The sequence below is a fragment of the Schistocerca piceifrons genome, chromosome 4, assembly GCF_021461385.2.
Source record: "Schistocerca piceifrons isolate TAMUIC-IGC-003096 chromosome 4, iqSchPice1.1, whole genome shotgun sequence".
Taxonomy (NCBI): domain Eukaryota; kingdom Metazoa; phylum Arthropoda; class Insecta; order Orthoptera; family Acrididae; genus Schistocerca; species Schistocerca piceifrons.
The window spans coordinates 958,065-984,198 of NC_060141.1; the positions used below are offsets into that span (position 1 = coordinate 958,065).

The 26,134-nt window shown below is 41.6% G+C and overlaps 1 protein-coding gene across 1 annotated transcript in view; it reads right to left on the reverse strand.

Annotated features, from left to right (window-relative positions):
- The window catches only part of LOC124794831, a 228,074-nt gene that overhangs the window by 119,745 nt on the left and 82,195 nt on the right, over window positions 1-26,134 (reverse strand). Inside the window, exons 3-4 of the mRNA XM_047258496.1 lie at window positions 24,731-24,858; window positions 4,949-5,124 (exon numbers count right to left, since the gene is read on the reverse strand). Of these exons, the coding sequence (XP_047114452.1) occupies window positions 4,949-5,124; window positions 24,731-24,858 (304 nt within the window). The remainder of the gene's footprint in view (window positions 1-4,948; window positions 5,125-24,730; window positions 24,859-26,134) is intronic.

Below are 26,134 nucleotides of genomic sequence, written 5' to 3' on the forward strand. Positions count from 1 at the left end.
GTGGAATGTCAGGTCTTAAATGGCTACACAGGATAATTGAAATGGCCTGGGAGTCGGGACAGGTTCCATCAGACTGGACGAAAGCAGTAATCACACCAATCTTTAAACATGGAAACAGAAAAGATTGTAACAACTACAGAGGTATCTCTTTAATCAGCGTTGTGGGTAAAATCTTCTCAGGTATTGTTGAAAGGAAAGTGCGAGTATTAGTTGAGGACCAATTGGATGAAAATCAGTGTGGGTTTAGGCCTCTTAGAGGTTGTCAGGAGCAGATCTTTAGCTTATGGCAAATAATGGAGAAGTGTTATGAGTGGAACAGGGAATTGTATCTATGCTTTATAGATCTAGAAAAGGCACATGACCGGGTTCCTAGGAGGAAGTTATTGTCTGTTCTACAAGATTATGGAATAGGAGGCAAACTTTTGCAAGCAATTAAAGGTCTTTACATGGATAGTCAGGCAGCAGTTAGAGTTGACGGTAATTTGAGTTCATGGTTCAGAGTAGTTTGAGGGGTAAGACAAGGCTGCAACCTGTCTCCACTGTTGTTCATATTATGTATGGATCATATGTTGAAAACAATAGACTGGCTGGGTGAGATTAAGATATGTGAACACAAAATAAGCAGTCTTGCATATGCGGATGACTTAGTTGTGATGGCAGATTCGATTGAAAGTTTGCAAAGTAATATTTCAGAGCTAGATCAGAAATGTAAGGACTATGGTATGAAGATTAGCATCTCCAAAACGAAAGAAATGTCAGTGGGAAAGAAATATAAACGGATTGAGTGCCAAATAGGAGGAACAAAGTTAGAACAGGTGGACGGTTTCAAGTACTTAGGATGCATATTCTCACAGGATGGCAACATAGTGAAAGAACTGGAAGCGAGGTGTAGCAAAGCTAATGCAGTGAGCGCTCAGCTACGATTTACTCTCTTCTGCAAGAAGGAAGTCAGTACCAAGACTAAGTTAGCTGTGCACCGTTCAATCTTTTGACCAACTTTGTTGTATGGGAGCGAAAGCTGGGTGGATTCAGGTTACCTTATCGACAAGGTTGAGGTTACGGATATGAAAGTAGGTAGGATGATTGCAGGTACTAGTAGATGGGAACAATGGCAGGAGGGTGTCCACAATGAGGAAATCAAAGAAAAACTGGGAATGAACTCTATAGATGTAGCAGTCAGGGCGAACAGGCTTAGATGGTGAGGTCATGTTACACGCATGGGAGAAGCAAGGTCACCCAAGAGACTCATGGATTCAGCAGTAGAGGGTAGGAGGAGTCGGGGCAGACCGAGGAGAAGGTACCTGGATTCGGTTAAGAATGATTTTGAAGTAATAGGTTTAACATCAGAAGAGGCACCAATGTTAGCACTGAATAGGGGATCATGGAGGAACTGTATAAGGGGGCTATGCTCCAGACTGAACGCTGAAAGGCATAATCAGTCTTAAATGATGATGATGATGATGATCTACATTCTTAAAAGGAAGGAGCACTAGGAAAGGAAAGAAGCATAAGAAGGAGAAGTGACTAGTAACAGGAACTACATACATAATTTTATTTTCAAGGCCTTGGTATTTCTTTTTGATAGAATAAGTTGAGGTGCACTACTTTAGTGTCAAGATGTGACACAGGCATGAAGATGTGAATAGACATTCACATCTGCATTGCTATCTTTACTGTAATACTTTTTTCTGCTTGTGCTTTGTCATGTTTAGGTATAAATTATTGCATTTGCTGCTGCTGTTTGTTTGGCATTGTTCTACTGAGTTGTACTTTGTATTACTCTGATAAGCCAGTTTTACCACTGATTTATTTTTCTTATTTGCTGCATATTGTCTTATATGAATTGTAATGTTGCATTTACTTTGCTAATTTAAATATATTGCTGCTTGCTTTGCCATTTGTATTTTTTTGATGATCTTGTTGGTGTTAATGTTTATACTGCTGCATTGCCTCGTTCTCTAGTTTATATATCTGAGCTCAGTAGATTTAAGTTAGTTTAAGGGGGGCTATGCTATACAAGAAAATGAAATATGACTAGTTGGGAAGAAATGTATTGAGACTCTATAAGAAAAAGGTTTGGCTAAAATGTTTTGTTTAATGAGGAACAATTATTTTGTTAGCTATGATTTTCTTGGAAACAAATGATCCGGTAAGAAAGATATGAAAGTTTAAATATAGATAAATGGGATTCTTTGTGGGAACAAATGTTGAAGTAAGAGAGATAAATGAAGTTTTAGTTGGAAATGAAGTAGTTTTGACTGAAAGTTACAGACCTATCAGTATGAAGTATATTATTGAAAGAAAAAAATTGAAAAAGAGTTGAAATGCTCGTCAGAACTGCAGTACTAAATGTTACACTGAAAACAGACACTGTCCTTTCCTTTTGTGTTATTCCGCTATGTTTATGTGTACCCTTGTGTGTCTGTGTTCTTCCTGACGGTGTGTTTACCTGGTAAGATAAATTTGGTAGAATTTTTTTTTTGCTTCTAATACTAAGCAGCATTCGCTATGATGAGGAATACGGTTATCCTCAAATCTAATCTGGTTTTGTAACGTATTGTTTACTTTGGGAAGATGTTTGGACATTATTTATTCGGTTATGTTTTCTTTTAATGCTCATGTGTCAAGTTAATATTTCTAAGGATATTCTCACTTTTTATTAATTTACTAATGTCACAAATCCTGTAATACACTTGTATATGTTTATTTCTGTTCTTTTGTAAAGCCTATATTATTACAAATGTTATCTGTGTTACCATGTTCATGATTGTAATGATGTTTTCTGTACTTTTGTAACTGTATTCTTATACTGTAAAATTGTAATTGTATAGACACGATTTCTTTAAGTTAAGTAAATAGTAGGGATTCATTTTACTGCACACATTTCTGTTGGTCATAGTATATGTATAAAATGTCAGAGGCTATATGACTGTGTTAATGCTTGCACATGTGTTGATAATTCGCCAAGGGACTGGTTAACAGCACTGCTGGTTCTAAGGATACTGCAAAAAGTTAGTGAGTGTACAAGTAGTGGTTTATCGACTTGCTGCCGTGCAGAGTGGCCACGCGGTTTGAGGCGTCATGTCATGGACTGCGCCGCCCCTCCCGCCGGAGGCTCGAGTCCTCCTTTGGGCATGGGTGTGTGTGATGTTCTTAGCATAGGTTAGTTTAAGTTAGTTTAAGTAGTGTGTAAGTCTAGGGACCGATGACCTATGCAGTTTGGTCCCTTGGGAATTCACACACATTTATGGACCTGCTATTGTGTGTGAATTTTCTTTTACTGCTCAGACTTTGTGCATAAAACTGTCATAGACTACTCTCCTGATGAATGATTAGGACTGTCTTTAGGGACTGTGAGGTGTTTTTTTGCTTTTGACCGACAGTATATTACTAATTATGTGCATTTGATCTATTTTATATTGTTAACATAAAAAAAATTTAACTAAGTAGTCTTGGCCACTACCCAAAACAATTTGCAAAATTTTTTGAAGGAGTAGGAGGGCTATGTAAGTAGGCTGTTTATGAGTTTGTATGTTGGCAGTGCTATGTAGAACTTTGCATTAATAACCCTGCCAGCGCTGTGACCACTCTGTAAGAGACTCTGTTGATGTTCAGACTAGCAGTTGGAGGTGAACAGCCAGCAGTGATGGAAGTTGGTGGTGAATAGCCAGCAATGAGGGGGGGCTGGATGTTAATAGTTGGCAGTGATGGTGGTTAGAGGTCTGAAGTGTTAGCACGAGCTGACGGTCTAGACATGTGTCCGTTATGGAAATTTAATTTTGTCAATGATCATATAATTTTTGCCGGCCGCTGGTGGTCGAGCGGTTCTAGGCGCTTCAGTCTGGAACCGCGCGACCGCTACGGTCGCAGGTTCGAATCCTGCCTCGGGCATGGATGTGTGTGATGTCCTTAGGTTAGTTTAAGTAGTTCTAAGTTCTAGGGGACTGATGACCTGAGAGGTTAAGTCCCATAGTGCTCAGAGCCATTTGAACCATATAATTTTTGGAACTGGATGTCACGGATGATTATATATTTTTTTGAACTGGTTGTCACATTATTAAGGTAAAAATACATTGTTTGCCTTGGAACACAATCTTTCCTTTGCTAACCACATGCCTATCAGTAGTTAGAACCTTCAGTAGTTAGAATCTTTTATTTAGCTGGCAGTGTTGATACTTGCGACATTGCTGTAGTTCGTGTAATGAAGACATTCTATGAGGTAAGTGACTTTTGATATGTATGGCTTATTGTTAGGGATTCCTTCTTATTCGGGGCCATTCTTTTGTATTAATTATTTGAATTTTGGTTATCATTTTTTGAGCAGTCATATCACGTTATCCTTGAATATTGTGGGTAATTAATGTGTAGCAAAAGTTTGAGTTCTGTTAGTCAGTGCAAATTCTGTAGGTCAGTGTTGAAATGATAAAGAATACGAAAGTGACACTTGCATTCAATTTCACTCAGTAGTTTTAGAACAAAATACTTTTAAATAAAGAAGTTTCACAAGGCATTAGCGTGATTTCTCCTGGAGGTGACATTTTCTTTTCCCATGTGGTACTTGTACCAAGTTTTTGTGTCAGGTACCGTTTCCGTAAATTACGAGACCCTGGCTAGTATTTGGCAACAAGGGTATTTTCTCTAGTCAAAGTAGTAACACCATTCAATGCTGTTGTTTGTTTTGCTCATATTCTGCATAACATGTGGCACATTTTAAGACAGAAGCCAACCAAAAACTGAAGAATATACGGAATCCCAGAACTTTGCAAACGGCTAGTTACAGCATCAGTCTCCCTCACTGTTGGCCATCAGTCACAAATCCTTTACTCAGTCCTGAACTACATGACGTCAGTTATTTGTATATCAGTAAGTAAGACGCACCAGGGAAAAAAGTGAAACATTCACAAACCATAACAAGTACGACAAAGTTTCGACGTGCAATAGCTTGTACCTTATTAGATAGATCCCAGAACTGTTCTTGTCTTCTTCTATCTTGTAGTTCATCATCTGCTCGCTGACGGATTGCATATCGTGTACCCAGCCTCTTAATTTCGTGTGTAGCATGTCTCTCACGCGTCGCACGTCCTTGATCCATCCATGGAGTCGCTGATCATTTGGGTGAATACCCTAAGCCACACAGAAAATAGTTCAAATTAAGTGCATGATATTCCCAAGCATTAGTGAATGTTTACTTACACTTAGGCAGGGTGTTTCAAAATTACACCAGAAAACTTCCAAGGGTTGTAGAAGTTCTCTTGAAGAACAAAATGAGGACAGGAACCTGTGTCCGGAAACGTCACCAAACGACGCTAACAGAGCGTCGAAGTCATAGGCGCCGGCGCCTGCGTATATATGAATATACAGGGTGAGTTCGTTATGATGTTACAGAATTTCAGGGATTCTGGAGCAGGGTAAATGTATCAATTTGAGGTAAGGAACCCTGGTCCGGAAACGAACGAGTCGAAAATTATAAGCTAAAATCGTTCTGATACCTGTGACAGTGGAGTGGGTATATGCACCGGTACTGTTGTTGCTGAGACTGTCATATAGGCAACTTTCAGAGGTGGTAGCGTGAACCAGAACAAGAAAAACAGCCTAGTAATGGTGGACTCTTGAGAGAATACCCTAGGAGCTATGTGAAACATGTTTCCTCTACTGAACAAGTGGTCATTGCTCTTAAGGTATACGTTTTACAGGTCACGTTTACCAGATATTTTTTTCTTGTTTTTGTCCACACTACCACCTCTGGAAGTTGCCTAAATTACTATCTGAACACCAGGACCTGTACATGTATCCCAGTGTCAGAGGTATCAGAACGATTTGCGCTCATAACTTTCGACTCGCTCGCTTCTGGACCCAGGTTCCTTACCTCAAATTGATACACTTATCCTTGTCCATCATCCCTGGAAGTTTGTAACACCATCACGATCACCCTCATATATTCATACTTCCGCCAGCGCCTGTAATTTCGAGGCTCCTTGGTATCTTTGGATGATGTTAGCGGACACGCATTTCTATCCTTGTTTTGTTCCTCAAGATACCTTCTACATCCTCTCGAAGATTGTCGGTGTAATTTTGAAACGCCCTGTAGGTATCGCTACTACATAACACTTAAATTATCGTCAGCGCATGACCGCAGTTTCAATTTTATATAGTCATTACAAGATTAATACAAAGTAAATATCTGGTGATGCCTTATCAAATACACACTGTTCTCTGCCTATAACATCAGATAAGGAAGCTTCAGATTCTTCTAGGCAGTTACAGTTGAAACAGTTGACTACGAATGCTTGCTCTTGCAGCAATATGTCTGAGTAAAATGTCAGTCAGCAGCAGCCGCGCGAGACGCAAGTAGCCATAGGGAAGTAACCGATATTTTACGAGTTCATAACCAGGAGCGAATTGTATAGTTTCATCTGTATACTTTCATAGTTTAGTTTCTTGACTTTCTGCGCGTTAATTTCATATTTAATAAACACAATCTTCATGTTATCGTTTGCGTCGGATAGTAAACCGATTTTGTGATGTATTGCAAGTTTCTAAGCAGGAGCGAATTAATTAGTGTCAACTGTGTACTTTGGCAGTTCAGTTTTAGAATCTCTGCGTCAATCTTAATTATTGGACACATTTCTTGTGCTTTCTTCCTTGTTCACAGTACAGTGCCAAAGTGCGTGTCGAACGTCCTCGTTTGTCTGTGTAGTGTAGTTTTTATCGGAATTAAGTATGGAAAGGGACTGTGATGGCTATATGCGGATGCGATCCAGGTTGGCGACACTTCACTCTCAACTTCAGGCTGTGGTAGCTTTGGTTACACAGCTCGGTCCTTACCGGCGAGCAGCACAGCCACTGCTCGCGCTGAGGTTGACCCCTCACCTGTGATCGAGTGGGAGGTCGCCTCGGGGAGTGGCAGGCGGCCAAAGACTTCCTAAGGTCGCCCCAGTTTATCTGACAAACAGGCTCCATGTGCTGTCTGTGGCTGACACTGCCCCTCAGCCAGATGCAGTCGCTTGACTTGTTTCAGAGGGAACTTCTCAGCCTGCAAGATCCGGGAAATCAAAGAGGTTGTGATTACAAGTAGTTGGGAGCTCCAATCCGTTTCTCTCCTGGTGTAACCAGTGACTTCTTAAGATTAGTCCCTGCAAAACTCAGCAGTAATCATAGGATGCACCACCTGCACCTTTCGTCACTACGACTTCTCCCTCACCATTTGCGACTGTCTCATCCAGCTAACTAATATACTAAAATACCTTGGACTAACTTTCGACTGGAGAGTAACGTGGAAACCTCACCAACCAGACATCCAACAAAAATCCCAAACTAAACTAAAATTACTAAAACTACTAACTGGCCTAACTTGGAGTTGCAACCCTCCACTGTCCTCCATACACACAAAACCTTGCTCTGACATGTTCTTTGCTACACGAATGTTGCATGGATTTCCACCCCACACACGTTCTGTGACTCCCTCCAGACACTTGAATGCTATGCTTTCCATCTCGTTTCCCACAACCATAACGATGCTTTACTAACTCCTTACATTCTCACTTCTCCTCAGTCATACTGAATACCTCCAAAAAACCTACAACATCAACAAACCCGACTCCAAAATTTCAAACAATCCTATTGTGTGCTCTCTCCTTTCCAGTCCTATCATGCTGCCATGCCTCTAGCTACACATACCACCAACCCACCATTTGCACACCCTCAGTGTCCTCTCCTAAATAAATTTCAACTGTGTCCCACTCCTGGATCACGAACTCCATCCCAACATACCCATCCCACCAACTGTCAATCCAACCCACCCTGTCAGATTCTTCCCCAATTGCTCCCTCCTTGCCCTCTCTCTGTACCATTTCCCCATTCACCCTGCCCCTGTTGCCCCCCTCCCTGTTCTCCATTCAAATTTATAGAGCCAAACACCACCTACCCCTCTCTCCTTGTTCCCACAGCCACCCCATCTCATCACAACCTCTTACCACCATAATTTTCCTATCGCCCTCTATACCAGCCTTTTTTTCATCAGTAAGCTATAATTCCAAGGCAGGTCCTTTTCCATATTTTATCGAAAATGTAGAGTGCTCTGTTTTTAACGTTTGCCAGTATTTTTTCTGTTGTGTTAGGTGTCTTTCAAATGTTTATTCAAATGTTTAGTGCTCTTCAAACGTTCTTAACTGCGCTCTCGATTCTCATTTTTATCAGTGTTTTTAAACTATTCGCGAAGATAGCATTATTTATTATATTCTCTCATTAACATCACCTTTTCAGGTAGTTTTAAATTCATGATAAATATGTATCCTAGTTCTGTATTTAGCGTCTATGTCATAGATAATATCTGTTGGCTGAAGAGCATGTTGATTGTCCCACTGCCAGCCCCCCCCCCCCTCCTCCCCCCACACATGGGACGAGCGAGGTCGAAATAACAAAGGGAAAAAAAACATCAGAATGTATGGATCCAAGGGCTGGAACCCCTCTTCCTCTTGGGAATATGAATTACCTGGGCTACTCTCAGGGTTTTAAATTCAGATAGGAAAAAGTTTCTAACCATCTACGTAATGGTCGATGACTTTGTTGTCAGGCGTCATCGTCGGTGCTCATTATCCATCAATGTATTCACTGCCTGTCATCATTCGCATCCAGACCTCGCCCTAGCCACTGGTCATCGCCACCCTATATCTTCACTGCCAGTCTTCGCCTCCACCATCTGATCAGCGCCGATTCATCGCCTGTTTGTCACCACCGCCGCCTCCATCTGTTTATCGCTGTCACTGCACCATGGCCGATTTAGCTGCTTCCTTCACTGTCACATCAGAGACATTCTCATCGTTCATTACTCCACCACAATTTGTCACAGTCTTTCCAACGCCACTTCGGGGACCACTCACCCTAATCAACACCGTTAAACACTCTCTGCCGCCGGCCGCTGTGGCCCAGCGGTCCGAGGCGTTTCAGTCCGGAACCATGCGGCTGCTCCAGTCGCAGGTTCGAATCCTGCCTTGGGCGTGGATGTGTCTGATGTCCTTAGGTTGGTTAGGTTTAATTAGTTGTAAGTCTAGGGGACTGATGACCTCAGATGTTAAGTCCTGTACTGCTTAGAGCCATTTGAACCATTTTGAACTCTTTGCCACTATGGAACATTGACTCTATCAATCATATACACCTCTCCATCTCCTGTTCCCACTCTAACTACACGGAGTCTGTCTTCTACCCCAACATACCTACATTCATCCTCCCTTAGCTACAGTACCCTGTCCCATCACAGCAGTAATAAATGCATCTTTCCCCATCCCCAGCTCCCCCTACCTTCTCTCTTTCAGCCATCAGTCATCTGCTACCTCCATCACTGTCTGCCTGCATCACAGTCTGCTGGGCAACAGCTGCAACAGATGATGTCACAAGCACCATTCACTGAGTCTCACTGCAGTCACCAATGCAAGCAGGGCTGAAGGACCTTCAGAACTCCCAGGTAACCATCAACAATGTCGCATCTCACCACCCCCATCATACAACCATTCTTCCATCTAAGAGCCAGTAAGAAGCCTACAAAACGTCAAAACACCAACATCTCTCCTACTCCCACACCTAAGAAAAAGCAAACTGAATCTGACGACATTCAGCATATGGACACAACTCCTGTCCCTTCGCAGTGTTTACCTACTGTCCAACCTGACTTTCTCTCCAACTCTGACCAAACGTTCCTCAAACCCAAATGCCTCATCCTCGAAATTAAATACCTACCAAGCCTTCACATCCAACAAATCATCCCAAGAAAAGCCTCCATCTCATTAAAGTCGTTGAATCCCAGTTTCCACACTGACCTTTCCAAATTTCCTTTGGTTATCCTTGGTACCAAAGCCTGCTCAACACCTCTCACCAGCATACCCACGGCCAAACAACACCAGCCTTCCGACCGTCCTCCCACCCCCAATGCAGTGTCACAAATGTCAGCCTTGTGATCATGGATTAGGAAGCGGCATCTGAAATAAACAACCACATGGATTTATAAGTCCAGAAAGCCCTTTGAATTAATAATGACTTTGGCCCCACTCACCACTGCCATGTCTTCTCTAAATTTGCTGCCACCATGGACACTCTCCCTAAAGAAGGAGTCCTAATATACCACCACTGCCACAAGGTCGAACCTTAAAAATTCCTACTCAGTCCCACCAATGACGAAAATGCCTCCATTACAATGATCAGCTTACTGAAGATCGTAAAAAACCACCTCCTATCCAAACTGCAAAGCCTTCCATTTTCTTAAACAATGCCCTAACCTCCTCCTATCTGTAACACCTCCCCCCCCCCTCGATGCAAAACTAAGCTGCAACCTACCAAACCTGAGCTCACTGTCCCACTCTGTTCCACTGATACTCGCACTCACCCCAACAATTCCCCTGTGCAACACCCACTGCTGAAGATGTTATCAAATTATCCTCCAAAGCATTCATCCATTCCAACATCCATGTACTCTCTAACAAATCTCCCTTTTTGCCCACTCCATCTCAACAACGAAGCTACCTACTCCCAGAACCAGGTTCACTTTCCCTTCACCTTCCTCTATGCCCTTGTCTAAAACCTCAGCAGACCCCCTTGCCCCAAACAAACCATTCTAATGGTGTGACAGCACTACAAAAGCCTGTACCACTATATCTCCTCCCTCCCCACTAATAAAAATCTTTTAATGCATGCCCTGTTTGAAGACAAAATCCATACCTTTATTCTCCTTGAAATGTTCCTTCAGTCATTACACTGTCCAGACCTCTCTCTGTATCATCCACTGCACAGATAACCACCTTCCTCTGGTCAGAGATGGAGTTTCAATTGGCCACCACAAGAACATCCCAGTTCAGTCACAACCCTTATATAATAATCCTACCAAACGTCTTATGCTTGCCCTATTTTTCGGAAGACTAACCATTACCTGTGCCACCATCTACATCTGACCTATTCATCCTATCCCCTATGACATCGTCACTCATTTTCCACTTACATCATGGCACTGATCTCAAAATTAGTAGTAAATCACCTGGAGGACTCCAGAGGTGGCATCAGTTTTCTGACTCCCTGCAGGGTGTTATTGTTCCCATCTCACACCACACCCATCCTGAAAGCAAAACCACCACCTATGTCGTCCTAGCATCTCCCAAATTCTTTGGACGCCTCACTGCAGAAGTCTATAATATGATTGGAAGTGAATGTCTACCTGTATTCCTCAATCATCTCTCACACAGAATCTCATCCTTGTGCAGCTCATCCCAACCTCCATCCAAAAGTTATCTAAGACTGTTCACACATCTACTGGAATGCCTAGTGGGAATCCATAGAAACCCAAATTGGAAGTTGCTTCCTGACCTTGTAACACCAAAGCTTAGACACTACATACCTTTTGTTGATTCATTTAGCTTTCTATTTTGTTCAACATCCCATTGTTGAACTTCTGTAATTGGCATACGATTAATTCGATACTGCAATAAAGTGTAATCTCTGTAATATGCACAATATGAGCAAATGATCTTTTGTCTTCCTCATATAATCCCTTTGGTTATCTTTAAAATTAAATAATTTTGTGTAGAACTACCAATATATGCAAATGTTCTGTTTTATTTAAAACGTTTGTTTGCTGTTATGTAAATTGCTGATCCTCACTTAGGGTTCTTAGTTATTTTGTATGTAAAAGGTGTTGTGCTTCCCCTTGGGATCGGAAGCATGCCGCGCGCGCAAATGGTAGCTGGCCTAGGTAGAAAAGGTGGAATTGAAAGTCAGTCAACTGCTCATGTAAAAGTTGTGTATTGTGCTGGTGCGGAGAGAGGCTTTCTGTGCCGCTTTCCAATGCCTCGGATGGATGGATGGATAAAGAGCTGGAACTATTCTGGAACTGATATCTATCATTGCCACCAACAAATGAGAGAGTCCAGCAATTCTACCTGCAAATCCACCTACCAACATGCAATCGCCACCACATTGCGCAATCACTGAAAAGGAACTAAGGAATAGTAGAAATGTATGGTGGAGGATCAGCTCATTGGATACTTTAGTGTACACAAATATAAGGTAACTTATACTCAAACTCTTATACCTACCTTGATTTTTTATCCCTCTACCACATTTCCACTTAGGGTCTTTCCCATGCTAAAATAATTACCGAGTGTCCTTATTGAAAGAACATTAAAGCCTAGTGTTTTACTAATTAATGCCTCTTGAACATAGTAAAAAAGAAAGTTAAAGTTATTGTGGCAAGAGAGTGAGCTTAAGTCCATGATGCTTGCTGAAAATAATTTTTCTATTAAAACTGCTTATTAATGTGTTCTTGCCAACTTCAAAATTAAAAGTTATGAAAACTGAGGCTTATAATGTTTAGCTTAGTAATGGTTCACATTGCTGCCTGTTGTAAATCGCAAAAGGTGAGTCAATATCTTACAAATATGTCAATTTTGTGTCTCAGTGTAGTAGAAGTTGAAAACTGCAATTGTGGAAAGTTATATACTCATGCTTGCTAAGCACTTGTTTCTCTTGTGTATTGAAAGTGCATATTAGTAGTGTAATAGGATCCACAGTTCACCCTTTATGCTCATAATAAATAACAATTAATAGAAAGACCACTATCTATGAAAATAGTACCTTCTTTTGTTCAAAATACAGTGTGAAATTGTTTGTTAGCGAAATACATTTAACTTTCATTCTAAATAGAAAAGTATTAAGCTGAGAGAGACTTAACCTATGACCAGTTCATAGTTTTGCAGTGAACTACATTTACAATTTTTTGTCAGATAGGAAAATGTTTGAAAAGTAATATTGAACCTATGCCTATTTTATGATTCTACAGTGAGTATTGATAGATTAGATTAGTACTTGTTCCATAGATCATGAATACGACACTTCGTAATAATGTGGAACATGTCAGGTTAATAAAAGATATTACATTAGACAAAATAGTACATGTCACTCAATATTTTTAATTTTTTATTTTATTTTGTTTTTTTTTTTAATTTTTATTTATGATTCTACAGTGAATATTGATAGTAATATTATTGAGACCATTCAGTCTGACCAAGCCTTGAAGGCAAAAGTGTATGTTATTTTCTGTTACCATTATGCAAATAGCCATGTTCTCTTATATCTGTTAGCACTTTCTTTAACGTGAACATATGCAGGTGCCAGAGTTCATTGCACAATCGTGTGACAAAGTATAGGCTGTGACTGCCCATTGAAGTTACTTATTTTCAGTTTCTTGAACAAGTATGTCAATCATTCTAATGCTTAATTAGGCAGGCGACCAGTTTCTTTCTTCTTTCAACAGTGTAGATAGGTAAAATATTTTGTATTACTGTTTAAATATTTACGTAATTCTGACTTGCACTTCCGATAAGCCACCTTCGTTAGGTACAACACAGTCAACATAACAAAATTCGTCTATGCTTCTTTATACGGCAATTGCCTTAATAAAAATGATTTCATTCATCCGAACCCCCTCCTGTTTTGTGGTTAAGGTATAACAGTGGCAGGCGGTAGTGTTATAACCTTCCAGCAACCTCACAGTTTCCCTCATGTCACAGCCTTTCTTCAGCAGACCACATCAAACGCTATATCCACCCACATTCCTACGAAGACTGTATACCCTCTCCACCCCCCCCCCCCCTCCAATCCCCACACAAGGCCTACTACTCCTCCAAGAATACTGCTGCATGTACTGTTTTTTGGTGCAGACACATTACAGGAATACACTCACACATCACTGGCAAATACAGGGACACACCAGGAATTCATTAAATGAAAAAAAAGTCCCTGGGACTTGCACCAGACTCAACACTCCACTCTCCATTAACTCTCCCAAGTTCTCCAAAGCATTCCATCAAGTCACAGACACTAATCCCATATCTCACTACCTGCTACTCCAGAATAACAATCTCTTAGCTGACCACCTGAGCAGAGCTAACCATTTTGCATCCTATCACCCTGACTAATCACTTTCCCCCAAACATCCACAAATGTATAAATACCGTTGTTCCACCCATTGTTCCCAGCTTCCAGTACTTGAATAACATACAGCAAATGGAATTAAATACACCAGTTACAGCACATGACATAAATCAACTACTCCACAAAAAACACACCACATCCCCGAGTCAAGACTGCATAACTTATTGACACCTTAAAGAATACCCCTTCTCCCTTGTAGTCACCCCTCCAGTCCTTTACACCACTATCCCCTCTACAGCTTACAATACTCAACAATTGAAAACATCCCAAATCCTGTTTTTCCTCAAACCACACAAACCTCTTCCTACCACCTCACCTGCCTAATCTTAGCGTTTAGCAAGGTCTTCAAATCCATTCTCTCCAGACATATCTATCAACACCTGAACCAAAACCATCTCCTACCCCTTAACTAGTATGGCTTCTGCCCCAACTTATCCTCTGATAACCAGCTCTTGCACTCATCCATCTCTCATCCCACTGACTCTGCTCACATAAATCTGCTATTTTTGTCTCCCTCGACGTAGAAAAAGCCTGTGACCGTGTTGGCATTCCAGTCTTCTTTTCAAAATCCAGACATATAGTTTTCCAATTAATTATGACCACTTTACATCCTTCCCATCTACTCGCCCCTCATTTAATCTGTATTAACAATATCAATTCCCATATATTCCATCCTAGTGCAGGAGTACCCTAGAGTCCCATCCTCTCTCCTCTCCATTATCTCTTCTACATTGCTGATATGCCCAAACCACCCTCACCAGATCGCCTCCTTGAGTGTGTTGGTGATACCACTTTTTCGCCCTCTACCCTACACTCCAGAAATCCCAATGATCCCTCCAAATCCACCTCAATCAGTCTACCTTCTTGTGTATGCAATCGCTCCTCAGGACCAATCCCTCCAAAACCAGGGAATAGTTAAAGGACAAAGAACCTACACTTTCCGCCTCCATGACTTCTACCTTACCATTTATGACTGTCCCTTACAGTTAATTAGCCTTCGACCAGCCACTAATGTGGAAACGTCACCTACTAACAATCCAACAGAGCGCTCTCAATAGACTAGAACTACTTACAGCCTGAACTTGAGAATTACATTCCTCCACTATTCTGCTCATATAAAAAACCCTGATCTGATCCACCTTCTGGTATATGAATGCTGCATCGATCTCCACCCCACCATAGTTCTGTAAGTCCCTCCAAATCCTTGAAAGTTATGGACTCCACATACGCCTCTCCCACGTGGATCCTCTGCAATCTTATCAAATTCCTACCTCTCCTTATCAACATCGAACATATTTGCATCTCCTGTTCCATCTGCAAACTAGATTCCAATAACACCACTGTCTTCCCTCCGACCACCAACCCTGGTATGCTTCCACCCCTTCACACACTCCATATCCTAATTATCAATGCAACTTCAACCAACTTGCTCTCCCAAATAACGAGATTTTCCCCTATATTCATCTTTCCTACCAATTTTAATGCTCCTCCGCCTGTGGCACACCACATTGGGGTCTCCTCTCTGCTTTTCCCTCTCCATCCATCCCTATCTCTTTCCTGTTGTTACCACTAACGTCCCCAAGCACTACAGTACTCTTCAACCTCTCTCTTCCCATTGTCTCTATTCCCCCTATCCACCTCACCTTCTACCTAGCCTCTCCACAGTTTCCTTATGTACCTCTTTACCCACACCCCTCAACCATATGGAACATATACTCTCCTCCAATAATACTTCTCACCGAGACCAAGTCCTTCAGATTTTAAATGAAAGTGCAGTGCTTCCGCGTTTTTTATGAATAGAATTTGAGCTTTTGTGATGTGTTCTTAAAAATGTATTAATTTTCGTTACTTTGGTTGTCTGTCTATAATTTTAAGTAGAAAATAAGTCACAAAATTTTCCTCATTCTACATTTTTTTTTTCCATTCGCTTTGCTGAAGAGCGGAATATTGTTCCATTGACAGTCCACTCAACAGCCCAAATGGGGCAAGTGGGATGAAATAACATTATAGGAAAATAGACATGTTAATGTATTCAATTTAAGAATGATTTCTGTAATAAGTTTTTATTTTTTTAATATTTTATTAATCGTCATCAACTTTAAACTGTCAGAAGATAAATAGATTTTTTACAAGGTTAAATAAAAATCGTTTTGCTTACTTGCATTCAGCTGCGAATATTTTATAGAACTCTACTTTCTAATGAACCTCTTTCTAAGTACTTTGTACAACTATCTGTAGCTTATGTAAGCATCAACGACCTCTAGAATCGCTTTCCAACCCATACCCTCAGATAACCGGTTGAAGCAAGTGTGGCAATTTCGACTGTTATTTTTACATATGACTTTTGCAGAGGTATGTCGTGTTTATATTATAATTTTTGTCCTTCTTTTAATCCCTTAATGTAGTAGGCAGTAATTTATTTTCTTTTACACTGAAGCACCAAAGGAACTGGTATAGGCATGCATAATCAAATACAGAGATATGTAAACAGGCAGATACGGTACTGCAGTCGGCAACGCTTATATAAGACAAATGTCTGGTGCAGTTGCTAGATCGGTTACTACTGCTACAATGGCAGGTTACCAAGATTTAAGTGAGTTTGAACTTGGTGTTATAGTCGGCGCACGAGTGATGGGACAAAGCATCTCCGAGATAGCGATGAAGTAGGGATTTTCCCATACGACAATTTCACGAGTGTACCGTGAATATCATGAATACGATAAAACATCAAATCTCCGACATCACTGCAGTCGGAAAAAGATCCTGCAACAACGGGACCAACGACGATTGAAGAGAATCGTTCAGCGTGACAGAAGGGCAACCCCTCCGCAACTACTGCTGCTTTCAGTGCTTGGCCATCAACAAGTGTCAGCGAGCGAACCATTCAACGAAACATAATCGATATGGACTTTAGGAGCTGAAGGCCCACTCGCGTACCCTTGATGACTACACGACACAAATCTTTATGCCTCACCTGGGGGCATCAACACATTGGACAGTTGATGACCAGAACATATTGCTTGGTCAGACGAGTCTAGTTTCAGATTGTAGCGAGGGGATGGAAATGTACGGATGAGGAGACAATCTCATGAATCTGTGGACCCTGCATGTTTGCAGGCGGCTGTTCAAGCTGGTGGAGGCTCTGTAATGGTGTGGGACGTGTGCAGTTTGAGTGATATGGGACCCCTGTTACGTCTAGATACAACTCTGGCAGGTGACAAGCATGCTGTCTGATTACCTGCATCAATTCATGTCGATTGTGCATTCCGACAGACTAGAACAATTCCAGCAGGACAACGCGAGACTCACATGTCCCGAATTGACACAGAGTGTCTCCAGGAACACTCGTTTCAGTTTAAACACTTCTGATGGCCACAAAACTCCCCAGACATGAACATTATTGAGCATATCTAGGATGACTTGCCACATGCTGTTCAGAAGAGATCTCCACCTCCTCGTACTCTTAAGGATTTTTGGACAGCCCTGGAGGATTCATGGTTTCAGTTTCCTCCAGCACTACTTCAGACATTAGTCGAGTCCACGCCATGTCGTCGTGGCACTGCTGCGATATTAGTCAGGTGTACCAGTTTCTTTTTCTCTTGGGTGTACTTCTGTTGTATGTTCTGAAGATGGCAACTGTCTTCAAAAAACTTTGCGATTAAGACAATTAAATAAAAAATTATGTACATCATATGATCGCTCTCCAAACTGTCATTTTATGGCAAATTGTATTCAAAGTCGTAAGTGACGTAGTCAGCCCTTTTTTAATTGGTGTTTCAAAGTTGTAATTCCAATGATGACTACACTTACAGACTTAGACGTGGGTAGTGTAAATGAACACAGCTTAGGTCACGTCATTGCGTCAGCTCTCTACCTGCTGATGGCAAGTCAGATAATGTTCATTATCTGGTTGCGAACTTTCCCAGTGCCGTATTAAATCGTCGCTAATGGCCTTCTGGTTGCGACTTCGGGGACAGATTTATATTGTCTTGGAGAATATCTTACAACTTCATACCAAGCAAATTCATAAATGCTTTGGCATTTCGATTCCAAGACCCGAATCAGAGAAGAAGTGTTATTGTGATTTATTATGGGAGTCCCTTTGTAACTGAACGTTCATCGCCAGTCGGAATTAGAGTCTCTCGTATAGGCTGCTGGAATTCTGCTGTGCAGGAATAAGAGTTTTGTATATTTCTTGTGGGTAATGTACACAAAACAAATTGGAAGACATAGAGCCAAAGCAGTATATTATTATTTCATAAATGTGGTGTGTTATCTATTTGATGTTTTACCATGTTCTGCTGAAGTAGTTTTGTGTTATTGCAATGCTTAATCAGATATGACAAATGGAAGTCCAGTGTATGAATTCCTGGACGACTGATAAGGGCAGGTAAGGTTAGCAGGTTGAGGAAGTGCAGTTTGACTTCAAACACACAGAGCAAAAATGTAGACCTCTGGTATCACTCGGTCATATGGAGAGCACCAAAAAAATATTGCATGGAGAGTGCATTTCGCAGCGTTGGAAGAAATTATTCAAAAATCTGAAATTGCGGAAGCTAACTTGAACTTGAGAAACACAAAGTTCAGTCTGCAGGAAACAAAACTCTTTGGTCATGTAATTACACCGTAAGGTATAAAAGCAAACAGGGACAATCTGGAGGCGGTATACAGTTTTCCGATATCTAGTTGCCAGAAGCAACTTGGAAATTTTCAACGTTTGTGCGACTTGTATTGCCAAGTGCTAAAAAACGAGTCCTTCCACAACCTAGTTAACAGACGTAGCATGTGGTCCTGTAGGAAAGATTGTGAGGAAACATTTCGATGGATTAAAACAACGATAATCAACACAGTGGTATTGTTACACACAGGTCTTCACAAAACTTTTTATTTAGCCTTCGATGAATCTGATTACAACATGGGAAACACCTGTGTCAGATCGACGAAGAAGAAGAGTGCGGTAACGACTGCTTTTTGGAGCAGAATGTTAAACTATGGATAAAAATATCCTGTGACAGAGAAGTGAGCAGTGGCGGTACCATACACATTCACGAAATTCTGCCGACATCTAGCCCGTTAGAAATCTGTAGTGGTAACACACCACTGACCTTGGTTCTCCCTGTTAGTAAGTAAATTGTGACATGGAAAATTATCACGATGGACCTTAGCTCTGCAAGAGTTCGGTTTCGAGATTCAGTGCGTATCATGTGAACAAAATGTGGTTCGTGTGGTAGTCTTGCGCTTGCTGGAGTGCCTGGAAACATCAGAAGCACAGCTGGTGACACCAGAAGACAGGATACTCCTCGTGAACGTCGTGGCGCACAAATGACCAGCTCGCAAGAAGCTGAGAAACATATACTGTGAACAAAAGGCAGAGGGAGCAGGCAAACAGTTTCAGCGCTTTGTTGGACGTTATCTGCTTGTAAGCTGTCTTCCTTTGAAATATATGTTTCCCTTCAAATCGCATGCATTCTAGTATTACCAGAAGAATGGTGTGAGACCTTATTTACTGAGTGAATGATCTCATTTAAGGGCAAAGATATTTTTGGCTCTTGTAGATAGAAATTCCTATGTAGGATCTGGATAAACACCTCTAGTTCTTTAGTTTTAATAACGTTATGACTCCACGATAAAATAATTACGTTGAAAGTAGGTAAATTTGTGTGACTGACGTCCTTGAATTTTATTCTCTGTACAGTTCTTTGGAAGTGAGACTATCACAGTCACCAATGCTATAACCGTCTGCGACGACGATGTGGAGCCGATACAGCTGCCGGAGATGCACCCCCCCCCCCCCCCCCCCGCCTCTGCAAGCGGAGCTGTAGGCGGAGGCCGCGGGAACAGCAGCGCCCGCAGGGTATCTGTTCCGGTCGGCTTCCTTCCATTTGTGTTCTTCTTCCAAACTTGCATCTGTTTGTGTTAACCGTATTGTACTGCGTCAGTGTATTTCGCCAAATACATTGTGCTTATAACTGCAGACTGCAACAGTGGCGACGAGTATATTTGAACTGTCAGTGCGTCGACATATCAGGCAATATGGACCCAGAATTTACTTAGCAGTGACTTCCACAACGGCAGGAACAGCAAACACAACTACTGGAACACCAGCAGCAGCAACTGTCCTTACCACAGCAGTATTAACACCGTTGCTGCCAGAAACGTGACACCATCGACATTTCCCCCGTTTCCCTGATTGCTCGACGGCGCTGAAGATTTGGAAACGCACCTAAAGCATCATTTCACAGTGTACGATGCAACTGATTCTTATCGAAAACGATCTTTTTATTTCGGGGTCTTCGCATAGTGTGTTGGTGTTGCACCATAAGTTGTTCCTCACGATAAATCCTAATAGTTTGTCTTTTGCTGAACTTTTTAAACTATTGTCACATGTTTACTGGTGTCATTCCCGAGTGGCGCAAATTAGATTGGAATTTTACCGGCATTTTAAATTTCAATCAGAATCGTACAAGCACTGGATCACTGACATTCGGGGTCTTAATGTGTAATGCTTTTTCGTGCTCAGATCGAATATGTCACAAATCGAATGCCGACCCACGACTCGAGAAGGCTGTTCCAATGTTCAAACGGTAAGGAAGTGTGTGCACAGACTTTGCGGTATTCGGACTCTTCCCGAGACGAGGCCCTTAAAACAGCCCAGGCTTTCGAATTCACGCAGGGCTGCGGCAGCCGGTGGGAGGCTCGGCGAGGGGGTCCGCCGCCTTGGCTGCGCTGCGCGGCAGCCGCGGCAGTCGTCAGCGCCAGGACTTCACGCCCATTCACCCCCCTCCACAGTAAGGGACAAGTCCCACCTTTTCATCCCCTCTGCAGCTCCTATATATATTCTTTGGAATCTTCCCCTAGAGTGCATAGTCTTCCATTTGGTTTACTGCGTTTGTTTGCACATTATAGTAGCGAGCACTGTTTTACTGCTTTGCAGTATTTGTTTCTTTGCAGTATTTGTATCTTTTAACGTATTTCCTTGGACGTCTTTGTAGTGTACGTGTGCATTGCAGCAGTATTTACGTTTTTTCCACATCTCCTTTGTGACTTTTACAGCATCTGCTTCGTCTTTGTAGTACTATTTTACCGCTGATGCTTCTTCGTTGCAACAGTGTTCTGAAATGAGTGCTTTTAAATGTGAGTTTTTAGGAATCGAGTACAAATACCGCAGGCCTCTGAAGCAGCGCATTTCCACAGCGAACTCACAGAATCTGAGCGAAATGATGACTCCCGTAGAGATAACGAACATTCGTCTACCTATTGGTGGTTCCTACTTACGCGATAAGGATTTTACTTAAAGTAGTTTTTTTTTTAAAACCTTCATTCACAATTCTTTACAATTATATTTATATGTAAAGTAGTTTACAACACCATCAGCAAAATTTTCGTGGGGAACGGCAACAGAAACGTGTGCATTTGAAACTGATTCTAAAAAGTGCTGGGTGGATTCTTTCCAAACCGAACATAACTTATGTGTGAAATCACAAGACCTAGAATTATTCAGTGAAGATAAATTTTTCAAAGTCGAAAGGAGAAACAGATCGTGTTACACATTCCAATCATTGCTAAAACCACACTAGTCTTAACGTATTTTTGGAGAGTGTACCAATAATGATATTTGGCATCCTCAAACAAAAGTCATCATTTAACTGGGTTTTAACTTATTTCAAAACATTTGAGAAAGATTTGAATTTTAGGTGAAGCTAGGAACATGCGTTTATCCCTTAGAAATAGTCAGTTTGTTTCACTGCAGTAAACACTGAAAATCTTTTAATCATCTATAACAGAGTTAACAGAATGAAATCATTAATAACTATTGAACTGTACCATTACTGTTGAGCATATCACACTAACAAAGTCAACTGAAAATTTGAACAATCCAATTGTATGTCACCTACATCTTGTTCACACATTTGCTTTATTCCAATGTGTTAAGTAGTTACAAGAATTTTACTGAGTCAATAAAAGTATGTCATTATAGAATTTATTGTGTTTATCACCTTGCTCATTTCACATACTTGTAAATTAGCCACTGTGCTGGAGATTTGAGGTGGAGCCATTAATCAGGATTACTAAACATTTGGATGTTATTGAAGTATTCTAATAACTGTAAATTTACTAATATATACTACAACATACAAACCTTTTAGTTTGACACTAAGAAGCTGCCCGTTTTTGGCACTTGGAATATCACGACAAAGCCCTTTGAGAGAAAGTGGCAATAATTGTGACGTTTGCGTCTGTTAGTTACAATAAATTTCAGATAAACTGTGAAATATATAATCATGACAAGTTACTATGTGATTCACGTAGACTTCCCACCCCCACCGACATTCAAATTCCAAGGTAGTATTTATATTGCTACAATAAACTTTCAGCACACTTAAAAATTAGAATTTTGAACTCATATAAATTTAAAACAAAGCAAAAGTAATAAATTGGTAGCCACCTTCTAAAGTTATGGTCTGTAGAAGACACTCTTAATCCCCAGTTGCAATGTATGTATCAGAGGAAGAGTATACTCCTGTTGTATGTATTCACTTGTGCATTTACTGGTATATGTGTACCACCATAGAGCACCTCCCAATAATTCATTAATACCTATAAAATCAGCAACTGTTCCAAAAGTGGTAGTTTCTATAAGAGCAAATGTTGACACAACTTATTTAACTTCCAGAGGATTATTTTAGATCAGATGGGTTGGAAATGGATATTTGGTGAATTCTGTTAGGGATGTGATGAACACACATATTAATGGTTCATTCTATATAAACAACACAAAAAGGATACATTTTCAATTGAAACACCTGATTTTTTTTCACATTTGCTACATTCAGTGCTTGTGGTTAGAGATTAAAAACCAAAAGTCAGTAGACATTTATGACAACTGTGTGGAAAGTTAAAAGTCTGCAAAGTTTGGAAACAAATTAATACATTTCAGGATAAATGACTATTATTATTATTATTATTATTCTAATCCATGCTCAGCAGTGGAACTTCTATACTGCTGCTGCTACTACTACTACTACCACTACTACTCCTTGGCACTACAGCCCTTGTAGGCCTTTGGCCTCCCAGACAACCTCTGCCCACTCTTCTCTGCTAACTGCCTTGGCTCTCCATCTTCTCACTCCTATTCTACTGAAGTCCTCTTGCACGCTGTCTAGCCATCTAGTTCTTGGTCTGCCCCTTATACTTACGACATCCACTGGGTTTTCCTTTGAAAACTTTTTTGACTGTGCTGTTCTCCAGCATTCTTCCTACATGTCCCAACCAACACAGTCTATTACTCTTTATTTCAGTCACTATATCTGGTTTGTTGTACAACTCTCAGATCTCCTTATTATTTCTGATTCTCCAAAAATTCCTATCATTCACTGGCCCATAGATTTTCCCAAGTATCTTCCTTTCCCATCTTAGCAACAACTCCTCATCGTTTTGTGTCATAGTCCAGGTGTCCGAACCATTCATACCACAGGTCTAACAACTGTAAGATACACCATCAGCTTCAGATTCCTACTGAGGCTCCTTGCTTTAAACACTTTAACCAGCGCAAAGTAGCTCCAGTTACCAGCTGCAATCCTTGCATGTATTTCTTGTCTCCTAACATTATTCTCAGGGAACCAAGATATTTAAAGCTCTCACAGTGTTCATATTCTTTTCCATTCAAAGTTATGCTTCTTCCTCCTTCACTATATCTTTTCCTAGATGTTAACATATACTTGGTCACTGACTGATTAATGGTCAGCCCCATCTCTGCACCATATCTTCCTACCTTTTCCAGCTTTTCTTCCAGGTCCTGTTTCCTCCTGGATAACAACTCAATATCATCAGCATATGCAAGCTCCTGAGTCACTCTATTAAACAGTGTTCCCCCAGGGTTGTTGCTTTGTGTCTTTCACATTACACTCTCCAAGGCGACATTTAACAGAATTATGGAGAGCAGCAGCGGCAGTAGTGTCTCCACATGCAAAAGCGAGACTGATAAAAGCTTGACCAATTAAGCCCATAAGTGCCGCCTCCTTGTTGAATGGGTGGGGAGGGAGGAATGCTGTAAGTGGTTCGGTAGCAACATTGACCCATCACAGCTGTCAGATATCGACTAGTACTTATAGAACTCATCACTAGTGACACAGCCATGTGCAAGTTTTCACCGCAAGCTCTGGGAAGCAGCCACGCCCCCAGAGTGCATTTCACATCACCTGGTGGCCCCTGTAACCACCGATCCGCTATAAACATGCGCCTGCAGTTCAAAACATCGATTATAATACATTAGCTTTTACTCCAGACTGTGTATGGACCCTATTATGGCCAGATCCATTGTATTTGTGAAACTGCGAACTTACGTATGTTCTTATTGTGTGCATCTACTGTGTCACTTTCTTTCGTCCAAATTGTGATAATTATTGTAGCTTTACCCATCAGCTTTATCCATCAGTTTTAAAAGAATATATCGGTCTCCATTCTGAAAAGAAGAGTACTTCTTAGCAGTATGCTGAGTAATTTGGTATCAACACAGTGATTGTCATCAGTAAGTCTGATTATTTCAAGAACGTATACAATTATCTGGCAGTTTAACTGAAACGAAACGTGAGAGCTCCTTGCATAATCAGTTGCAGCTGAGTTTACAGTAAATTACAAAAACTCGGTGGAGAAAGATGGATGAGACTTTTCTTTACGCCATACACAACAGCACACAAAAATTTATTCAACTATTGCATATTAAATACTGTAATTACGATCGCTGTGTAACAAAACTTACCATGTGTTCGAATGCGAGGGGAACGAACACTTGTGAGGTATGCGTCACACCAAGTGAGATCAGGTGCGCAATGTCCTTCGTGTAGTTTGCCAGGTGCTCCAGGTAGACCGAGTAATCAGCCTCGAATTCTGCACAAGAAGACAAATAACATACTAGTGGAGAATCGAGTGGAACAGATTTCTGCAGATGTACAACATTCACTTTCCGCCTCCACCAGCTCACAGAGCCTATGAAAGCAGATTTTACTTTTTGAAATCAGATCAATTTACACTGTCAGAAATGGTAAGAGTTACAGCGTGGAGAGCTTGGCGGAACGTTACCAAACTCATACACCAGCCGACCGACCAATGAACAAGATCAGCTCCTCTCCACGCAACCAGGAAAACGGCCACAAGATTCAATCCAACGACACACAGAATATTGGCGCCCACAACGACCGACAACACCACAGCTGTCGAACTACACGACGTACTGGACAGCAACAGCATGGCGAGGAAAATGCACTGCCTAAAATTACGTCACCGACCAGGGCAGGTAACCGGAACATCAACGGCCACAAGGCAGAAGATACCACTGGTCAAATTAACAGGGAATAAATTAAGTTAAACTCCACAGGAAGACGCCTGGAATCTTAATCGACTTGAAATACACACGTTGTTGCTCACGGGAATGTCCCAAAAGTGAGAACCAGGATCAAACTAAGAAATGTAAATAGCTGAGGCTTGATACTAGGTTAAGTGAGGACTCATGTCTGATGTCCAAGATCGGTGGGTGACGAACTTCGCAGCACCTCACACTCCGACCGTGCGTGCCCGCCGCCAGTGGCTCTGGGCCGACTCCGCGCGACGGTGACTTCCTAGCTGTTCCGAGCCAACCGGCCGACTTCCCAGGCAAGGAAACGGTGAAAGGACCAAATATACGTTGGCCCATAAGACAACCGACCGAACGACCAACCAACGGTCGTCCCGCTCCAATCTCCCTCCGTCGGAGAGTTGATGTGTGTCGCCAGCGGTCGGCGAGCACTTTCTGTCGACACCTCCCAGCGCTCCGTCCCCGAATCCACTGCTGCTGCATCCCGGCTGCACTGCTGGTCCGTCTCCAACTGACTGCCAGACACACGACGACCCGGAAATACTTCCGGTCACTCCAGAGATGGTAAGACAGTGCACTTTTCGATACGCCCGGCTGCTGCCGCCCACGGGCAAGTAAGGCAGGAAGTTAGTGACGCCAGTGAATGGCAGAAGAAGACGAGGCGGTAGTAATAGGAAATGACAAACAATAAACAGCATGAACACGAGCCTTGCAAGGCTCAGTTAGTCACTGTATGTAGTTGTGATATGGACACAGACAAGATTCCAGAATTAGTTCATGATGTGCAATCTGGAGTTCTGTGGTTAACAGAAG